The 16727-nt window shown below is 38.4% G+C and overlaps 1 protein-coding gene across 2 annotated transcripts in view; it reads left to right on the top strand.

The window, feature by feature from the left end:
• The window catches only part of SLF2 (SMC5-SMC6 complex localization factor 2), a 29818-nt gene extending 14436 nt beyond the window's left edge, over positions 1 to 15382 (top strand). For both annotated transcript variants that reach the window (XM_010409602.4, XM_019293889.3), the window contains 12 exons: positions 1636 to 1738; positions 3133 to 3208; positions 4489 to 4630; positions 5070 to 5178; positions 5806 to 5982; positions 6550 to 6647; positions 7326 to 7413; positions 7915 to 8046; positions 8863 to 8940; positions 10554 to 10640; positions 12012 to 12080; positions 13224 to 15382. In XM_010409602.4, coding sequence (XP_010407904.1) covers positions 1636 to 1738; positions 3133 to 3208; positions 4489 to 4630; positions 5070 to 5178; positions 5806 to 5982; positions 6550 to 6647; positions 7326 to 7413; positions 7915 to 8046; positions 8863 to 8940; positions 10554 to 10640; positions 12012 to 12080; positions 13224 to 13259 — 1195 coding nt within the window. In that variant the 3' untranslated portion in view covers positions 13260 to 15382. The remainder of the gene's footprint in view (positions 1 to 1635; positions 1739 to 3132; positions 3209 to 4488; positions 4631 to 5069; positions 5179 to 5805; positions 5983 to 6549; positions 6648 to 7325; positions 7414 to 7914; positions 8047 to 8862; positions 8941 to 10553; positions 10641 to 12011; positions 12081 to 13223) is intronic.
• The last annotated feature ends 1345 nt before the right edge of the window (positions 15383 to 16727 follow it).

Below are 16727 nucleotides of genomic sequence, written 5' to 3' on the forward strand. Positions count from 1 at the left end.
AGTTTGTGGAAGACAAATGCAGAAGTGACACGTTACAATGAACACAAGTTTAACTAACCCCAGACTAAAAGACCTTTGTGGTTACCTATTTGTGACCTTCTAGTGTTACATTATGTCTGCTTGAAAGACTTTTGGTGCTTCTGTCCTGGATGGGCCTGGGACTTGAAGCCTCATCTAATGAGGATTGCAGAGGGTCAGGATCTCTGACATCAGCTCAGTCACTGAGCCACCAGTGTGTCTGTGTGTACATAAACAACTGCTCAGGCATTTCTGCTCTATATTTATGAGGCTGTTGGACTACAAATAGCTGGACAAATTCTTGCCTAATGCCACAAGTGTAAATCCTGAAAATTTCTGGTTATTTCATTTGCTATTTTGGTACCAGAGGAACTGAGAGAATTCAGTTACTCTTAAAGGATTTTTTTGTACATGTGTATGTGCAATTGTGGGTGTGAAGAGGAGGAGAGTGACTTTTCATCTCTTGAGGAAGTGGTGTTTGTGATACACTCCTTTGGCTTCAGGCCTTTCTATTAATATGTTTTGGAGATCACAAGGATATGAGCTTCAAAAGCATCTTGTAAATCAGTGACTGGAGGAATGAGAATTAAACTAGTCATCCCTTGCAGAAGGCAATTATGATTTAATTGCTTATGCATTCTGCCCTGTTGGCACAGCTGGCATGTATTGGCTGCCCAGTTGGCACATGGAGGTCTTACCAGTCAGGCAGGTAGAGGGTATATGTAGGAGTTAGGACACAGATCTCTTGACAGATTTACCTGATTTAGTAGATAGAATAGAGGAGACTAAAGAAGGATATGTGGGAAACTGGATATTTTTAATTCAGCTGCTTATGACATCCCTAATTTTCTAAAGAAGAGTCACAGAATATCCTGAGTTAGGAGGGACCCACAAGGATCATCAGGTCCAACTCTTAAGTGAATGTTCCATATGGAATTTGAGCCCATGATGTTGGTGTTATCAGCACCCTGCTCTGACCAGCTGAGTACATCCCTGTGACTAAAGCTACAATAATTCGGTAATAGCAATGGCACGCTTTCTGTTCTTCCAACAGCTGCTGTTTGTACCCCACAAATTTGCACAGTGCAGTTAGTCTGTTGGATTTTAATTGTTAGCTTGCTTCCAGATCCTTTATTTAAAAGGGTATTTTAAAATTTTTGAAAACAATGTTTTTTCTCTCTTGTTCTGAAAGTGTTGGTAAAGGTCATTGGACAGTTAAAAATCTTATTTAATAGTCTCATTGAGCATAGCAGCCTGTCTGTGTAGTCAGGCATAGTGGTTCATAGTACAATAGTGTAAATCAATGTTTGTTTGAAACTATTATTCCGTAATAATACAGATGTTTCCAGACTGTATAGTATGGCTTTCTAGAGAGAAAGATAGTTGTTCTACATGACATTTGTAAATTTGATTGCTATTAAAAAATCAAGGTTTGATTACTATGGTATCTTATATAAGTAATAGCAGGAGAATAACATCTGTTTTGCATAATCAGATCTTTCTTTGCTGTTGATGATGATCTGAGGGGTGAGAAAGTTCTTATGTTTTTGTGAAAGTGATGATTAAACCACTAACTGATTTTTATCCTCTTTCCTTGCCCCCATTTTTCTCTTACAGTTCTGGTGTAACGCAGCAGCTTTCTCTAGCTGTTAATGGTTTTCTAAATTCTGCTTACAGTTGCATATTGTGTCCCATACCAATTCTAAAGTGGCTTTTCCAGGTGAGTCTGTGCTATTCATGCAGTTATAATAGCTCTCTGTGTGTTTAATATTTTTCCTGGAAGCCAGTTGAAGAAGTTTGTGATCTGTTCCATTAACAACTTCTAAATGAGATATTATTTTTTTCCCATGGGTTCTGATTTGTTCTTCAGTCTGAAATACTTTGATGGTCACTAAGGGTAAAACAAGAGAGCCTTTTCTGTACCCTCTGAGTGAATGCAAAGCTCCATGTTCATAAATGCTACTGCATTGAAAAAGGACACAGTAGGTGAGGAGAGATACTGTGGGCCAAATTATGAGCAAATGCTAATCTTATTTCCTTCCACCCTTAGAGAAACAATACATGCTGCAGTATGCAAAAGTACCATTTTCTACATATATCATCTTCTAAATCATCAGTGATACCAGCATTATCAGATAATTTTCATTTGGAAAAGGTACCTTATCGCTCAGGAAGAAGCCTGGAGTCATTCTCAAAGGAAGTGTGGTTACTCTCTCCTTTCAAGATGTGTGTGTCAGTGTTTGAATCCCCAGGAATTAACACAGTGCTGTTACTCAGAAAATGCCCCCCTCCAGTTATTATTTGCCACGTTCTAACTGCACCTGAAACAAAAAAGAAATCTGGACCGCCTGGGAAATTGCAGCTTCAGTCTACTGGCTGCCTTTTGACATTTGCCAAAACCAAAACATTTTGCTCTTCCATGTCCTTCCCTCCAGCCAGTAAAAAATTGCTTTCCCCCTCTCCATGAGCTCTGGTGTTCCTCTAATAAGGAAGAAGTGTGAGCCAATTCAGATCACTTAGAGAGCAGGAAATTGTCCAGCACCTGGGGGAGAAAAAGAAGTTTTTGTTGAGCCAGTGGAGTGCTCCAAGAAACCTGAACTGTACTTCATAGTCATGTTTTTATAGTTATGTGGAAAAACTAAGTATTCATTGTTTGGGTTTAGTATTGCATATGCCCAACTTGCATGTGACTGGAAAAAGGTGTAGTTAACTCTGTTGCCTCCACTCCTGCTTAGGGAGCTCATTTTGACCACAGATGCAAATGGGTTCCAAAGGGGTACGTGATACTTTCTGTTCTCTTAACCCTCAGAACCTTCTTATAAATCAACATGAGGTTACAGCATTCTGATACTGTAAATAATTGATTTTAAAATATTCATATAATCTTTGCACTGTTTGAAATAATCAATATACACAGTGTTGGTGTATCTTGCTTTAGGGGCTTTGGGGTTAGGTTTTTTTGTTTGTTTGTTTTTTAATCTGTTACTCATTTTAGTCTGCTGAGAAGTTTGGTGTTTTTGTTCTGGTTTGATGTGGGCTTTTTTCCTAATTAAAAGAAAACTGATGCCATCATGCAGCTTGGTTTTTGATGTGTAGCTTCTTCTTTCTTCACAGATGATGTCTATTCATCCTGACTATTGTGTTTCCACCCAGATCTTAGACAAATTGATGGAGATAACACTAAAAAACTGTAAGTATTTGAAAGATGGAAAACTGACCACCTGAATGAAAGCACTTCTCCTTTCTTCAGTTTATAAAAGTCTTAGTGAGGAAGTAAAAGGTACTAGTTCTGTGGGGTGATTGTGGATTAATTTAGGCTCTTTTCTTACTACTGTAATGCAGAAATGCTGGGCGTTGGTCTTCACTGAGTGTGTGCCAGCTGTACCACAGTACGTGGTCCTGGCACGTACCTCCAGAGCAGTGCCTCCAGTACGGAGCCTTTTAAACTCACTTCTGGTATTTCACAAATAGAGTTGACCTGAAGAGAAGCCCAGTCTGCTCAAAAGCTTGCCCTCCTTTCCATCTTTTACTTTGGATGATGCAGACATTTGTAGCTTAAGGACTACAAGACGTTTTTCACATTGTCATACCCAGTATGTAGCACTTCGTGATTTACTTTCCAGATAAATGACAAAAGTGAAGTGAATCATACACCTGCACAGAAACACTTTGAAGGATCTGCTTCAGCCCACAGTGCTGCTAATATCTTCTGTGTTTTGTCTTCTTCCTTTGTCTGTACTCAAATATTTCTCTACTACAAGTTCCTTTGTATGTTCCCCATGTCTTCGTTCAGATCCATGAAAAGTGACGTTCATTTAAGGCTACCAGTTAACATTGTTAAAGTAATATGGTTCTCTTGAAGTATTTGCTCAGGCCTGTCCAAATTGTACCCCATATTTTAATTCTTGTTTGAAGTCAGTGCTGATATAAGAGGGAATGTAGCCTCCTTTATTTTGTGCCTTGCTGGCATTAGGCTTGATTCTGAATGAACAGTTCAAGATAATGAATGAACATTCAAACAATTAAGGCTGGGAGTTCCTTGTTTACCACTTCTATTCCAGAAACCTTGCCTGTTTTCAAATCTTGCTTAGCTTTACTTCCAGTCCCACTCTGATAACACCCTCTTACCTTTACCTACACAGGCAGTAATTTATGGGTTCTCTTAGATGAAAATATTGCCTTGTTGCTTGTTATGTTGTTTGTGATGAAAGAGGGCTGTGCTGGAAAATGGGTGGAACTTAAAAGTAATGGACCTGTTATGTAGGCAAGATGTTTCCCTAGTGTAAAATACTGTGTTAGACTTTTTTTCCTCCCTCCTTGTTCTGAAAGTAATCTTATTGTTCAATGTACTGACTCCTCTGAGATGAGAGCTGGTAGAATTGATGCAAATGGCTGAGCTTGTTTCCCTTAAAAGGAACTAATGCTAAGAACTAAATTTAAACTAATCCATTCCGTGTCTTTTATTTGTAGCTTCCCTCAGTGATGAACAGTTTAAACCATGGATTCCTTCAATAGCTGATATATCAGCTGTTTTTGTCAATATGGGTATTGGGTTCAGATCTCTCTTTCCATTGGAACATCTTCAACCCACCTTTAATGAGCATGATATTTTGTAAGTGTTTTCCTTTTGATATTTATTGCCTAGATCCTGTGAAAGCAAGTCGTGCGCTTAGAATGTAGAATCAGAAGGTTCTTCTTTCCCTTCCCATACTTTTAAAGTTCTTGGCTCAGGTCTTAGTAAGAATAAATAACCCTGGAATTCAAACAATGCCTTCTAGGTAAGGATTCAGCAAACCAGAGCATTTTCCTTTGTCCTGCATCTTCTTAATAAAGGTTTGCAGGAATATTGGCTAAATAGCTGGGCAAAATAATTGGCTACAAATTGAGTTAGATATAAGTGTTAGATGCTGTGTAACTGAGGGTTATTTTGATTTGAAGGCATTTTGAAACATGCAGGGTTTTTTTGTTTTTTTTCTTCAGTTTGGTATCAATAAACCTTTGTGGGCTTTTAAATCATTCATTTTTTGCTCAGATTGTGTTTCTTCTATTAGAAGTCAGGTGCAAGAAACAGTGAATCAACAGCAGCCAAGAGAAGACATAGCCTCTGCCAGTCCAGCTTTCCCCAGTCTACTTGAAAACAATTTAATTAATGTGATTAAGGTGAGAAAATTCAAAGGTTTTTGTGGGTTGGGTTTCTTTTTTTGTTTGTGTTTTCTTTTGAGAGGGAGGATGGGGTTTGCAGTCTAGTTCTGAGCCTGTGTTTGAGTAGATGCTATCCTGAGGCTTCAGCTTCACACTCAGCAGAGTTTATTGCAGGCATTTTGCTAATTTCAGTTTCTTGACTTCCATTGGCTTCACTCACAACTGCAGAGTTTTGCTGCCTCCCTTTTCCAGCTGTGGCACTTTATAGAACATCTTGGCTCCTTCACATAGAAGAAACTATCCACTGATTTAAGTTTTCAGTATTACTGGAGTATTTAGAAAATCTTTTGGCCTTTCCTTCAATTAAAGGAGGATTATCTGTGTAGTAGAAAAAGATCTTTCCTGCTCCTGTAGTGTCTGGGGAATATTGTCATTGCTCAAAAAAAAAAAAGAGTCTCCAGCAGGTATTAAAAAAAAAATGGTGCTGTTACTGGGAGATGGGGACATGTTAGTACACAAGTGTTGCCAAAACAGCATGTCATTTGAGGTATATTTTAATGTGAACGTGGAAAATTTAAGTTCTCATCATGCTTCAAAATAAGCTAAAATAATTCTGGGTTTTAATGCTTTGTATTTCTTTTAAAGTTTCTAGGTTTTTGTATGTCAGTAATTCAAGATGGATATACTGATCGAGAAATGTGGCTGCTGCTTATATTGCTATTTAAAATAAGTTTGGAGAAACAGTTAAAACAAGTTCCTCTGATAGATTTTCAGTGCCTTTTCGTAAAGCTTCTGATGAATATAAAAGACTGGGAGGCAAAGGTAACTTCATAAATTTATTACACTAGTTTTGTGAAACTGCAACTTCTGTTTTGAAGTTTTCTTTCTTTTTATTTTTCTTTTTTGACATGTCAGAAAAGTACTGGCTGAAAATGTAATACAGAATTTTCAATAATGGTATAATAATATGAAAAATTCAAAGCTTTGTGTTTGTGCGAGATTTAGGAAGTGGGTGGGTATACTGAGTGGGTTTTTGTTGCGTAACATTAAGTTGCCTGTCCTCTTCTAAAAGAGTTTGTTTATCTTAAGATTATTTGTGCTGAAATAGCTGTATGTTTAAAATGGTAGTTTGAAAGAAGAAATTATTGCACTATGCTGGTAAGATGTCATAAAAATCATTCTGATCTCAACTACCTTAGTTTAAATAGTATTTAGCAGACTCACCTTCAGGTGCAATGCAGAAACTTCTTTATGTACCTCATCTCCTGTTAGATCAGTTCCTTTTATCACTTATGTTGCCTGTGTTTCTGGGGAGTAGGTATGTGCTCCTTTGCAAATAAAGCAAACAGCCATTCTCCAGTTTCAGGATGTTTTGTTGTTCTTTTAAAGATGCCTGAGCTGTGCCTGGCAGTGAGTGAACTCTCCAGTAATCACCACAACCTCCTGTGGCTTGTTCAGCTTGTGCCCAGCTGGATCGAGCGTGGAAGGTAACGACACTGTAGCATCAGAAATATGTGGGGTCATTAACAGCTGGTTTATTTGTATAAGCCTGAAGTCTAAAAAATGCAGTATTTATTACATGGCACCTAAAAAAAAAAGCATTTGTGTTTTCTCATATGTTACAGATGTATGTGCAATTCTTGGTGTGCATGTGTAGCTTCCTGATCGCCTCCGCTGAGAAAAAGCCTTGTTAAATCTTTTATGTAGTTTCTGGGCTATGGATTCTTGGTACCCTGTAGCAAAGAAAGGCTTAGCTTCAGGTTCTGACATCCATCGCTCTAATTCTTGTCTGAATGACCAAAATTTAAGTTTTCTTTGGGTGATTCATGTCTGTTTCTAAGCATCATTCTGAGTTCTGTATCTTTGAAATGAATAAATTACAATGTAACTGAGCAAGGAGAATTAGTTGGGTCATTAACTTCAGGCTTGGAGACGAGTATGTAGCATTGTTTACTTGTGCAGAAGCTGAGCTGCAATGAGATTAAGGGTACTTCTGTTTTACTAGCCTACTTACTGGTTTATATAGCACCTATATTCAGAAAATCCTGTTTAATAGTTGCATGCCAGTTTATGTCTAGGGAAGCCATGCATAGCCTCACATACTTTGTAGAAACTGTGGATTTGAGAAATTCTATGGGACATAATTTTTTAAAATTGTTTTTCAGGGAAGTAAGAAGACGTCTTAGCCTAGTGATAATTGCAAAACTTCTTTATAAAAAGCATGTAGAAATACCTGATGACAGTGACAAGCAGGTACTGCTTACGCGTGTTTTCTTTGTGTAATTTGGAAGTTTAGAAAACATACATATTGTATGTTTTGTGTTTTATGTTTTAATATTGTAAGCCTATTTTCAAGAACCTTGCAAAATGACCAATCAATAATTTTCTGTTTAGATTAGTATTAAAAGTATATTTGCTCTTGTGTGTAATCTGCATGTTCTGCAGCTTCTAAGTGCTTGTTTATGTGTCTAAACGTTAATTTTAGTCATTGGAAAGAGGTCTACACTTCTTTGTCTTCCTTTTGTATTCATGTGGAGACAACCTTTTCATAGGTTTGATCTTTTATTGAGGCAGTGTATGAACACTGAAGTCTGTGAATAATCAAAAATTACTCAAAGCATGAAAACCTCCTTGTTAATTAAAAATCCTTTTTCTGTCCTTGTCTTAATAGACAACTAATATTGTAGTGACACTCAGTTTCCAATTTGCTGTTGTCAGTAAATCAGTCCAATTTGTTAATGCTTGTATCTGTAGATGTTTCTTCTGCATCACTTTCTGGTGTGTATGAAACCTTCTTATCTACTGAAGAAGATGAGAGAGATGAGAGAGGGACTGAAGGAGCAGAAAGATGATGAAAACCACCCTCATGCAGAACTAGAACACAAGGTATATAGCCAATAGTACCTTTCTGCTTTTGTTTTTTTACGCATCTTTTATATATTTTATATAATTATATATTTTATGCAACTTGGGGAATGTTTCTTTTACTTTTTAACTGTGGACACTTCTGGATGTGGAATTGTAAATCCACTGTTTTGTTACTGTTCATCTTTAAAATATTATTATTTTTGGTTATAGTCATGGAGGAAGGAAAGAAATAGCCTGTGGTGGAGGAACTTGTATTGGGCTGTTTTGTAAACAGGGAAATGGTCAGATTTTCTGAGTCATGAGGATGTCTTGAGTCCTAACTTCTGTAATCAGAGGACGATCTTCCCTCCCTTGTGATGTAAACAGTGAGAAGTGTTTGGTGCTGAGCCAAACCTTCACCTGCAGGCTTCAGTAAAAGATTTATGAATCTTTTGTTAATCTCTTCTCTCAAACAAGTGTTACAAAGGTTTAGTATTCCAAAATTGAATATTGGTTTGGTTATTTGAGTGGTTATCATGGAATCTCTCAGCAAATGTTTTGATCTGGAGGTAGATGATGGGAAAATAAAGCCAACTGCTGAATTTAGTTTTCAGTTATTAAAACCACAGAAAACTTTATGGGCTACTTAGGTTATTTAAAACAATGTAATAGTGTTTTAAAATGTTTCTAATGCGTGACTATACTGTTTCAAATTATTTAGGCAGATAAGTTGATAAACTTGTCCATTGGCGTGGCTGTTGGAAGATTCATTCCAGAAAGCAGAGATGGTGCTGTTTCTATATGTGAAGAGTTATAATGGTGCTTTGACTGCTAAAGCTTTTGATTTCTCTCCAGGTATACTACCTAATCTATGTCCTCCTTCATCTAGTCAGTGAAGCCAGTTTTCTTGATGTTGTAAATTCCAGTCAAAGGGTAAGTAACTTTAGTGGCTAGACCTTTAGATTTTAAAGTATTGTTTATCATGCACATTCAGGCTGTTTTGGTAAGAGCTATCATGTGATAGAAGATCACCAGTGCATAATAGCACTGGGGGAAACTTTTCTTCTGGGGCAGGGTAAATGCAGAAGAGCTTCCCTGTTTACTTCCTGTGTTTACTGCAGAGAAAAACCTCTTCTGTTTTTCTGTAAATGGAGCTGCCTTCAAACATTAAGCTGTGGATGAGCTTGCATTTGCTGTGTTAATCTTTCTCAGAAAGTATCTGGAGATAAACACAATGCAGAAATTCTTAGTCAAATGATCCTATCAACTTTGGAAGTAGGATTGAGATTTTTCAGTCTAGGAGAAAACCACTTTAAAAACATCCAGTAAAATATTTTCAAGCACATTACAGTTTCCAGTGCTGGATTGCAGGAAGTGAAAGCAAGGACTGTAGCTCCTCTCTGTAGTGGTAGCTCCTTTGTGCCATTTGATGTGAACATCTTATAAGTAATACTTTCTGCTTAGCCTTGCAGTATTCCTGTTCAGATTTCTGTGATCATTTGCTGGGAGTTGCTGCTGCAAAGGTGTTTGTGTAAACCTTCTGCCCTGTGGAATCACTCTTGGCTTTTAAGAAATCTGTCATATGAACTGTTTGAGAGATATAAAGCAATTATGTTTGGTTACATTTGGAGGGTTTAAAGTGTCTCAGTTTACAACTTAGATTTCTGGAGAACTTGATATTTTCTTTTTTTTTTTTTTTTAATGTCTCAATCTCTTAATGAAGAAAAATTCTATTATTCACTTACCTGTTAGCCATCAAGTGATAAGAGGGGTGTGGCGTAATATTGTGCAAGCTAGACTGGTGTAAAATCAATCTTAACTATTTAATTTCTGGCCCCCTTCCAGTTAGAGGGGGTAAATTGTGGTGGCCTTGAGACACCAGCAGATGTTTATAAATAGAATTTCAGCATGTCTCACCTGTTCTGCAGAGCAGAGCCTCTTGACAGCTGCTCAGTGATAGACTGAAAACAGGAATTTTATGAAGAAATTAACAGAATGTGAAAGACCTTGGGAGTCATTATCAGGAGATTATGAAGTGCAAAACTGCTTTATTAAAGTATGAGAAATTTAGAGAGAAATAAAAGATCAGCACATAAACCTTGGATATATTTTACCTGCTCAGCCAATTCCTACAAAAGAAATTACCCAAGTCATCATTACTGAAAAGATTATTTTTAGCTATTGTAGCTTCAGAACTTTTTTTGCTGATAAAAAATGTGAATGGCACTGCACTGTGTTTGCTACTTTGGGGACAGAAAGGATTTGCAAATTAGTTTAGTAGGAACTTTAGAATTTGTGTTGTATAGCTCTGCTATACTTTGAAGCTGCTTTTAAAAACTCAGACCTGGTTTACCAGGAGCATGCCAGCAACAGATAGAGGATCTTACAATGTGATCTTGTTTCCTTTCTTTTCCCTTTCTTTACTATGTATTTCTGAGAAAAAATCAAACTGAAGCATGTAATTTTAAAATTGCTATAATATTTGAATAAAGCTTGTAGTTTTGACATGGAGGATTTAATAGCTGTACACTTTTGTCTTTATTTAGCAACACTTACTGAAGCTTTGTCGTGCCTTAGATAAGCACGTAAAAGGTGATATTAGGGAAGATGCAAGGCTGTTTTATCGGTCGAAGGTAAGATGCAAAACCTGATTTTTCTGTTTTGTTTTTGTTTTGGGTTGGTTTTTAGTGTTTGTGGTGCATGTTGTTCCCTCATCCCAAGCCCTGGAAATTCTAGGAGTTCCTCATGGGTTTGGGGGTTTTTTCCTGTCTGCATCATGTCTTTGCATGGGGATAAATACATACCCATTTTAATTCACTGAAAATTCTCCTTTTGCTAACAACAGGACTCTTTAACAGCTGTAAAATGTGACTGGTCTCCCTTTTAGCCAGGCATCTCAACTTTTAGGCCCACAGAATTGCTCTCTTTCTCTTTGTGGCAGTCACTGACAGCTGACTCCAGTTGTAAGAGCCGGCCCTACATGCAGGGCCCAATACAGAGGACTGAAAAAGTTGCCTGTCTTGCATGAGTCTCCATTTTATTTTCCAAATGAATGAGTTAATTAAAAATGCTTTGGATTTAAGCCAACAGTGTATGTGATCTAGCATCAAGCTTGGACAGTTGCCCTTTGTTTGCTTTGTGATATGGGCCTTACTATTGGTAGTCCTAATTTTGTGACCTTCATGCTTTACATGCTGTTGTAACAAACCAAGTCAGCTCAGTGACAAAGTGACCAGCCCCAACTTTGAAAAGCCTTGGCTTCTTCAGCTTTAAATCAGACATTTGCACTTGTGTGCTTACTTGCCTCTCAAAAACATTGTTCTTTTCTTACTCAGCCAGATTAGTGGAGCGTGGATGCTTTTAACAAGTTAATTACTCCTGCCTTGGATTGTTGTATCTCTGGTCACTTTCACTTCAGTTTCTATTTGCCTTTGCATTGAAAGGGGAAAATCTTACTCTGGTTTTCTCCATTGCTTCATTGTGTAATACAGCAATAACTTCTAGAGGATGCCACTGTGCTGGGTTTTAACACAGCATATGAAGCAAATCTCAGTGTGAATGGCTTGGATTAAACGCCTGCTTGTGATTGGTTATGGAAAAGCACAGGTTTATGTACAAGGAATTGGTTTCAGAAGCAGCCAGTGCTGCATTGTTGGCTTTTGTGGCTGCAGTTGCACCTTTAAGGTATAAACAGGCTTGTGTGACAAACCTCATGACCCAGGGATGAGGTGGTGTTTGGAGGCCAGAGGTTTGCATAGTGATTCCAAACATTTAACCTAGGGAGTCATGTGCCTCTGTGTTTGTGGAGTGCATGACTTTAAATTCAGTCACGAGTTACAAGGATCTGAAGTTGATGTGATGATACTTAGTGACAATAAAATTGTTCCTTTCCAGTAAACCTTGTAGGTTGGGTTATCTGGGGTTTTATGAGTTTAAAGCTGGGGGGGGGTATGATTTTGCCTTTTTAAACATAAATGGCTAAAGTAATCAGTGTGAATTTGCAGGTAAAAGGCTTGGCTGCTAGGATATATGGCAAATGGCAGGATGTGATACAAACCACTCGGCTTACTCAGGTACTGTAATGAAACCATTTTCTCTCTTCTCACATTGCGGGGTGCATGTAACTCATTTTTTAGCACTTGAAAATAGCATATTCTTTTCAAGAAATTTTCTTCATAAATGGTGTGGCTGTGAAATACACTTAGATGTATTGGAATGGATTTTAATTAAAATTCTTACTTTGCTGGCTTCATTAAAACCAAGATCTCCTCTCCATCCTTAAAAGTGCTGGTTTTGTGAAGGTGTGTGTCATACACTGAAATCCCAGTTTGAGTCAAGTCACAGGGCCTGTCTCTGATTACAGCTATTAGCAGATGCTTCCAAAAGGACGTTGGGGCAGGAATGCAGTGAGGCACTTCCTGCTGTGGTCTGGCACCATGTTGCTTTGAGACTTCTTGAGTCCAGGGCTTTATTCACGTATTATTAAGGGCTCTCGACAACTCCTCCCCCTTTGAATGTGTCAAATTTCATGCCATGATTAGGCAAAGCCTCTCGTGTTTGTAGAAGTACACAGTAGTAAATAATGCCATGATATGCCTCAGAAATATTTGCCTTTGTGACACCTAGCCGGCCTTGGTGGAATAGGTGGATAATTTCTATGATACCCAAAGTTCAGAGTTGTTTCTTCCAACCTGGTAAGGTTTCTGTTGTAATGTGATCAGACCAACTGTTTGAGTCCTGTCTTGGAACATAAAGCTCTCTCTCTTGGAAAAGCTTAGCTTTCCAGTAATGCAGAGTATCATTTACATAAAATTTAAGTTATACATATATGCCTAGTATGGATTGCAGGTAAAAACTCTGTAATTAACCATTTGTAAAGACTATTAATCTCTCCCAACCATGTGCAAAAAAAAAGAGTTGTGTGTAGTGTGTGTGAGATTTCATGTTCTAGAGCGGGGAGCAACACATGTAACATGGCTGCAGAATCTGCTTAGCAATTAATGAAAGTTGATAATGAGGTAGCTCTTTCAGAGTTGTTTTTTCTGAGATGTTTGGGGTTGATTCACATAAGGGAAACTGGCAAATGTTTCAGAATAAAATTCCAGGGACCTTTTCCAGCCCTTTGAGGTGCTCCCAAGCTAAGCACTTGCCTACTCTACTCAGTTCTTCTGACACTGGATTTCTGACTTGTGTACTAATTTGTTTTTACTCTTTAGGGAAAACTGCATGACTTCTGGGAGCCAGATTCATGAAATCTTGCCTAGTTAAGGGAAAATAACAGAGAAACTGAAATCAAAGAAGATGCAGAATGAATGGAACTTCACCTTGCTTGGAACAGAAGAAATCAGTCACCTGAGTTAGAACTTGAGCTTGATTCAGACAAGTACTAGACACATGAGGATGTGATTTGACTAACATTGGTTTTTACTACAAATGCTCTACTTCTGAAAAATTGAAGTGGATAAACTGAAAAAACTCCAGCTGTTCCTATAGCCCTATCAGAATTGGGTATAAATATTTTACCATCTTGAAAGCTGGGGGAAGTTTTCTTGTTTTCCTTGCTAATCACAAGACATATTTGAAAACAGTATGTATTCATTTTCTTGCCAGGACATACCTGCAAGCATTGTTTTAGGTTGGCTGGGGAAGAACTGCCCTGTGACATGACATGCGAGTTCAGAAACAGTGTTAGACCTCCCCTGTTGTGAGCAGGTGAGGAAGTGGTTCAGATCTGGGCTGAATCATGGTAATCTGCAAAGCAGAATTGGTATGAACATCTAGTGTCTCTTAAAAATACAAAATAAACAGTTGCACTTTCTTTAAATGGAGAAAATACTAATCCTAAAATACCATCTCCGTGGAGATTTGAGAAAAGCATTTGGCTCACCTGTGTAAAGACTGTGAAAGCCATATGAAGACTGAATTCCTTGGTGTGAAGTCCTGCTGCACACACAATATGTGCCCAAAGCTCTAGGAGCTGTTTTTGGAATAATCAGAGGAAGGTGTGATCTCCTTTTATGCTATCTGTGCAAATGCTGTCACTTCAATCTTACACTGTGGTTTGTCTGTAGGATGGGTGTATATAGGAAGAGAAAGTTAAGGTATTGGGTAGCAGCACCAATGGGGATTCCCATAATAAGTAAGATTTTTTAATAACGTCAACATGTGTGTTTTATAATACTGTTCTGTTTTAATTCTTGTAGATTACCCTGTCTTGTATGATAAGAATGTAAAATAAGGCTTAAAAAACCTGCCACCCACAAAACCTTCAAATTTAATTATGTATATTACATATAAAAGAACTGCTATAGAATGGACACATCTTAGAGGAAATCTATGACATCTGCAAATTCCTTCTAAATGTATTTTTTCTTTTCGAGTGTTAACATCGTTATGTCAATGCCATCTTTTGCTGTCTTTGATAGGTCATCTGCCTTCCCTCTCATAACAGTTGCTTACTCTGTCGAATATATTGTATGTAGTTTTATTAATGGATTTTTTTTTCACTAATATTGTATAAAGGTAAAAAAAATGCAGAATGTTTACTGTATTTAATGTGTATATATTTTCTTACCGTGTAAAGTTGATATTGCTGGCATGTATATTTTGAAGAAGGGGAGGGGTTTAGATGAACAGCTTTTGTACTGCAGTTCAAAGCATGTTGAAACTGCTGAGGTTTGGGGTTTTTTCCACACAAAATAACCACTTTTATATTTACTTTTATTTAAAAGAACAATGGAAAAATAAAACCAGACACGCCTTTCTAGTTAAATGTCCCTGGACAAAATGGGCTCTGTTTCACACCAGAAAAAATGGCTGCGGGTCCTATTTTGTTCTTGTGGCACATGTTAAAGTTCTTGGGTTCACAGCTGATTAGCTCACTCTAGATGGAGACAGTCTTGAAATCATTCTCAGCTCAGCCAGTCCTGTGTTTCCATGCTTACTGCCCATGTATACATTTTAGCACTTTCCCTCTCTCCCCCACTCCTGCTTTGTCTGGACTTCTCTTCCATCTGTTTTCTAGCTGAAGTCTAGATGTGGGTTGAATTTTATGCTCATCAGAATCCTTACACAGGTGATCACTACAGGGCCTTTCCAAGGGGCTCCTGGCACTGAAATAGTAAACCTGCTGCCCTTGTGTTTTGCCAACTCATTTGCTGTCCCTCAGCCAGGACTTACATGCATTGGAAAAGGTTGTTTGCACACTAAAGGTCTTAACTGCTTTGGATGTCTTCAGAGAAGCATTTTGCACTGAGGTCTATCTTTTGATACTATGTTGGCTGTATTAAGAGCCAGATGATCACATTTCATGTGGAAGTAGGTGTACTTTATTGCAGTAATAACAGAAAAAATTAAAGTCTGATTATAAAATATGTATTTGTAGCCCCTTGCCTTTTTCTCTTTTTTTTCTTTTTTTTTTTTTTTTAATTTTCTATGGCGTAAAATAACCCAAACACTTCTTGTTTAAAAGTTGAAGAAATCTGCCAGCAAAACTATTTGTGCATCTCATATTCTCACTGTTCCTGTTGTGGAACTTGGTAATGGATGGGGATTTCAGAAGTGATTAATGACTTGCAGGTAGGTCTGGCTGAAGGTCAGGAGGACACTTCATTGATGCAGTGGCTGCAGGAACTCTCTGAAACCCCAAAGCTGATGATTGAGTTGAGAATGTCTTTGGAAAAGCAGGTGACTGGAACACCTGAAGTGTGTGGTTATTATTGGTGGAGCATCTGGTTCGATTGCTGCAAAGGCATTTTAGAGGCAGCAGTTCAGTGAAAAAAGACTTTTAATACTGAGGGATGGATGCTGCAGTGCTGGTTTTCTGAGCACAGAAAGCCAGATCTGTCTCCATTAGAGGTGCCTGTGCTCAGCACTGTCCAGCACCCGCCCTGGCCAGCACTTGTGCACAGGGGCTGCGACAGAGACTGTGCTGCTGTGGAGATTCAAGCAAGTACTTCCAGGTAGTTGGGTCCCTCTGCTGCTCCTGTCATTAGCAGGAATACTAGAGCTACAGAGTGCCAGCACTGGTCTTGTATGTTTGTTTTCTTTCCCGGCAGAGCTATATGTGTAACACAGTATCTGGCTTGGGGTTTATATTCTGGGTTTTTGTCTTCCACCGGTTTGTGATGGTTGTGTGACTTTTTGTTTTACTGAAAAGGGCAAATCAGAAAGGTTTCTGCTGGAGATGATCCTCCTGATTTTTCTGGGGTCTTGTTCCTTGGGTTTGTGAGCTTTTGGAAAACTGCTTCTTGCCCAAAGTTCCCCAGTGGGGCAGCTGTTAACCACTGGTGTATTAGTGCTTGTTTCTGCATCCAGAAAGAGAGAAAAGGCTCTTGGGACTGGCTGACTTTAAGCAGAGGCGAGGTTTGATGAGCTTGTAGGAGCCTAAGCAGCTGCTGAGGAGCTCCAAAGGAGCTGCCCAGAGAGGTCAGACAATCATTCGTGGGTTTAGCTTATTCCTTGCGGTTTCACTTATCAGAATTCCTTTAATTGCTGTTTCCCCATATTTCCCCCAGGCTGTGATATACCTTCATGTTTTGTCTTGTGCTTATTTTGCCGTCTTTACTGGCAGGGCCCCTTCTTATCACGTGTTGAAAAGGGCTTTCAGTGCTGGGGAAAGGCGTGGGCTGCTGGTGGGGAGGATCCTCGAGAAACTAAATTCCTCGAAGGGCTTCTCTTCGCGGAGAGGCTTTTAGTTTTGCCTGACTGATGCTTTTTTC

Source organism: Corvus cornix, chromosome 6 (genome assembly GCF_000738735.6).
Source record: "Corvus cornix cornix isolate S_Up_H32 chromosome 6, ASM73873v5, whole genome shotgun sequence".
Lineage (NCBI taxonomy): Eukaryota > Metazoa > Chordata > Aves > Passeriformes > Corvidae > Corvus > Corvus cornix.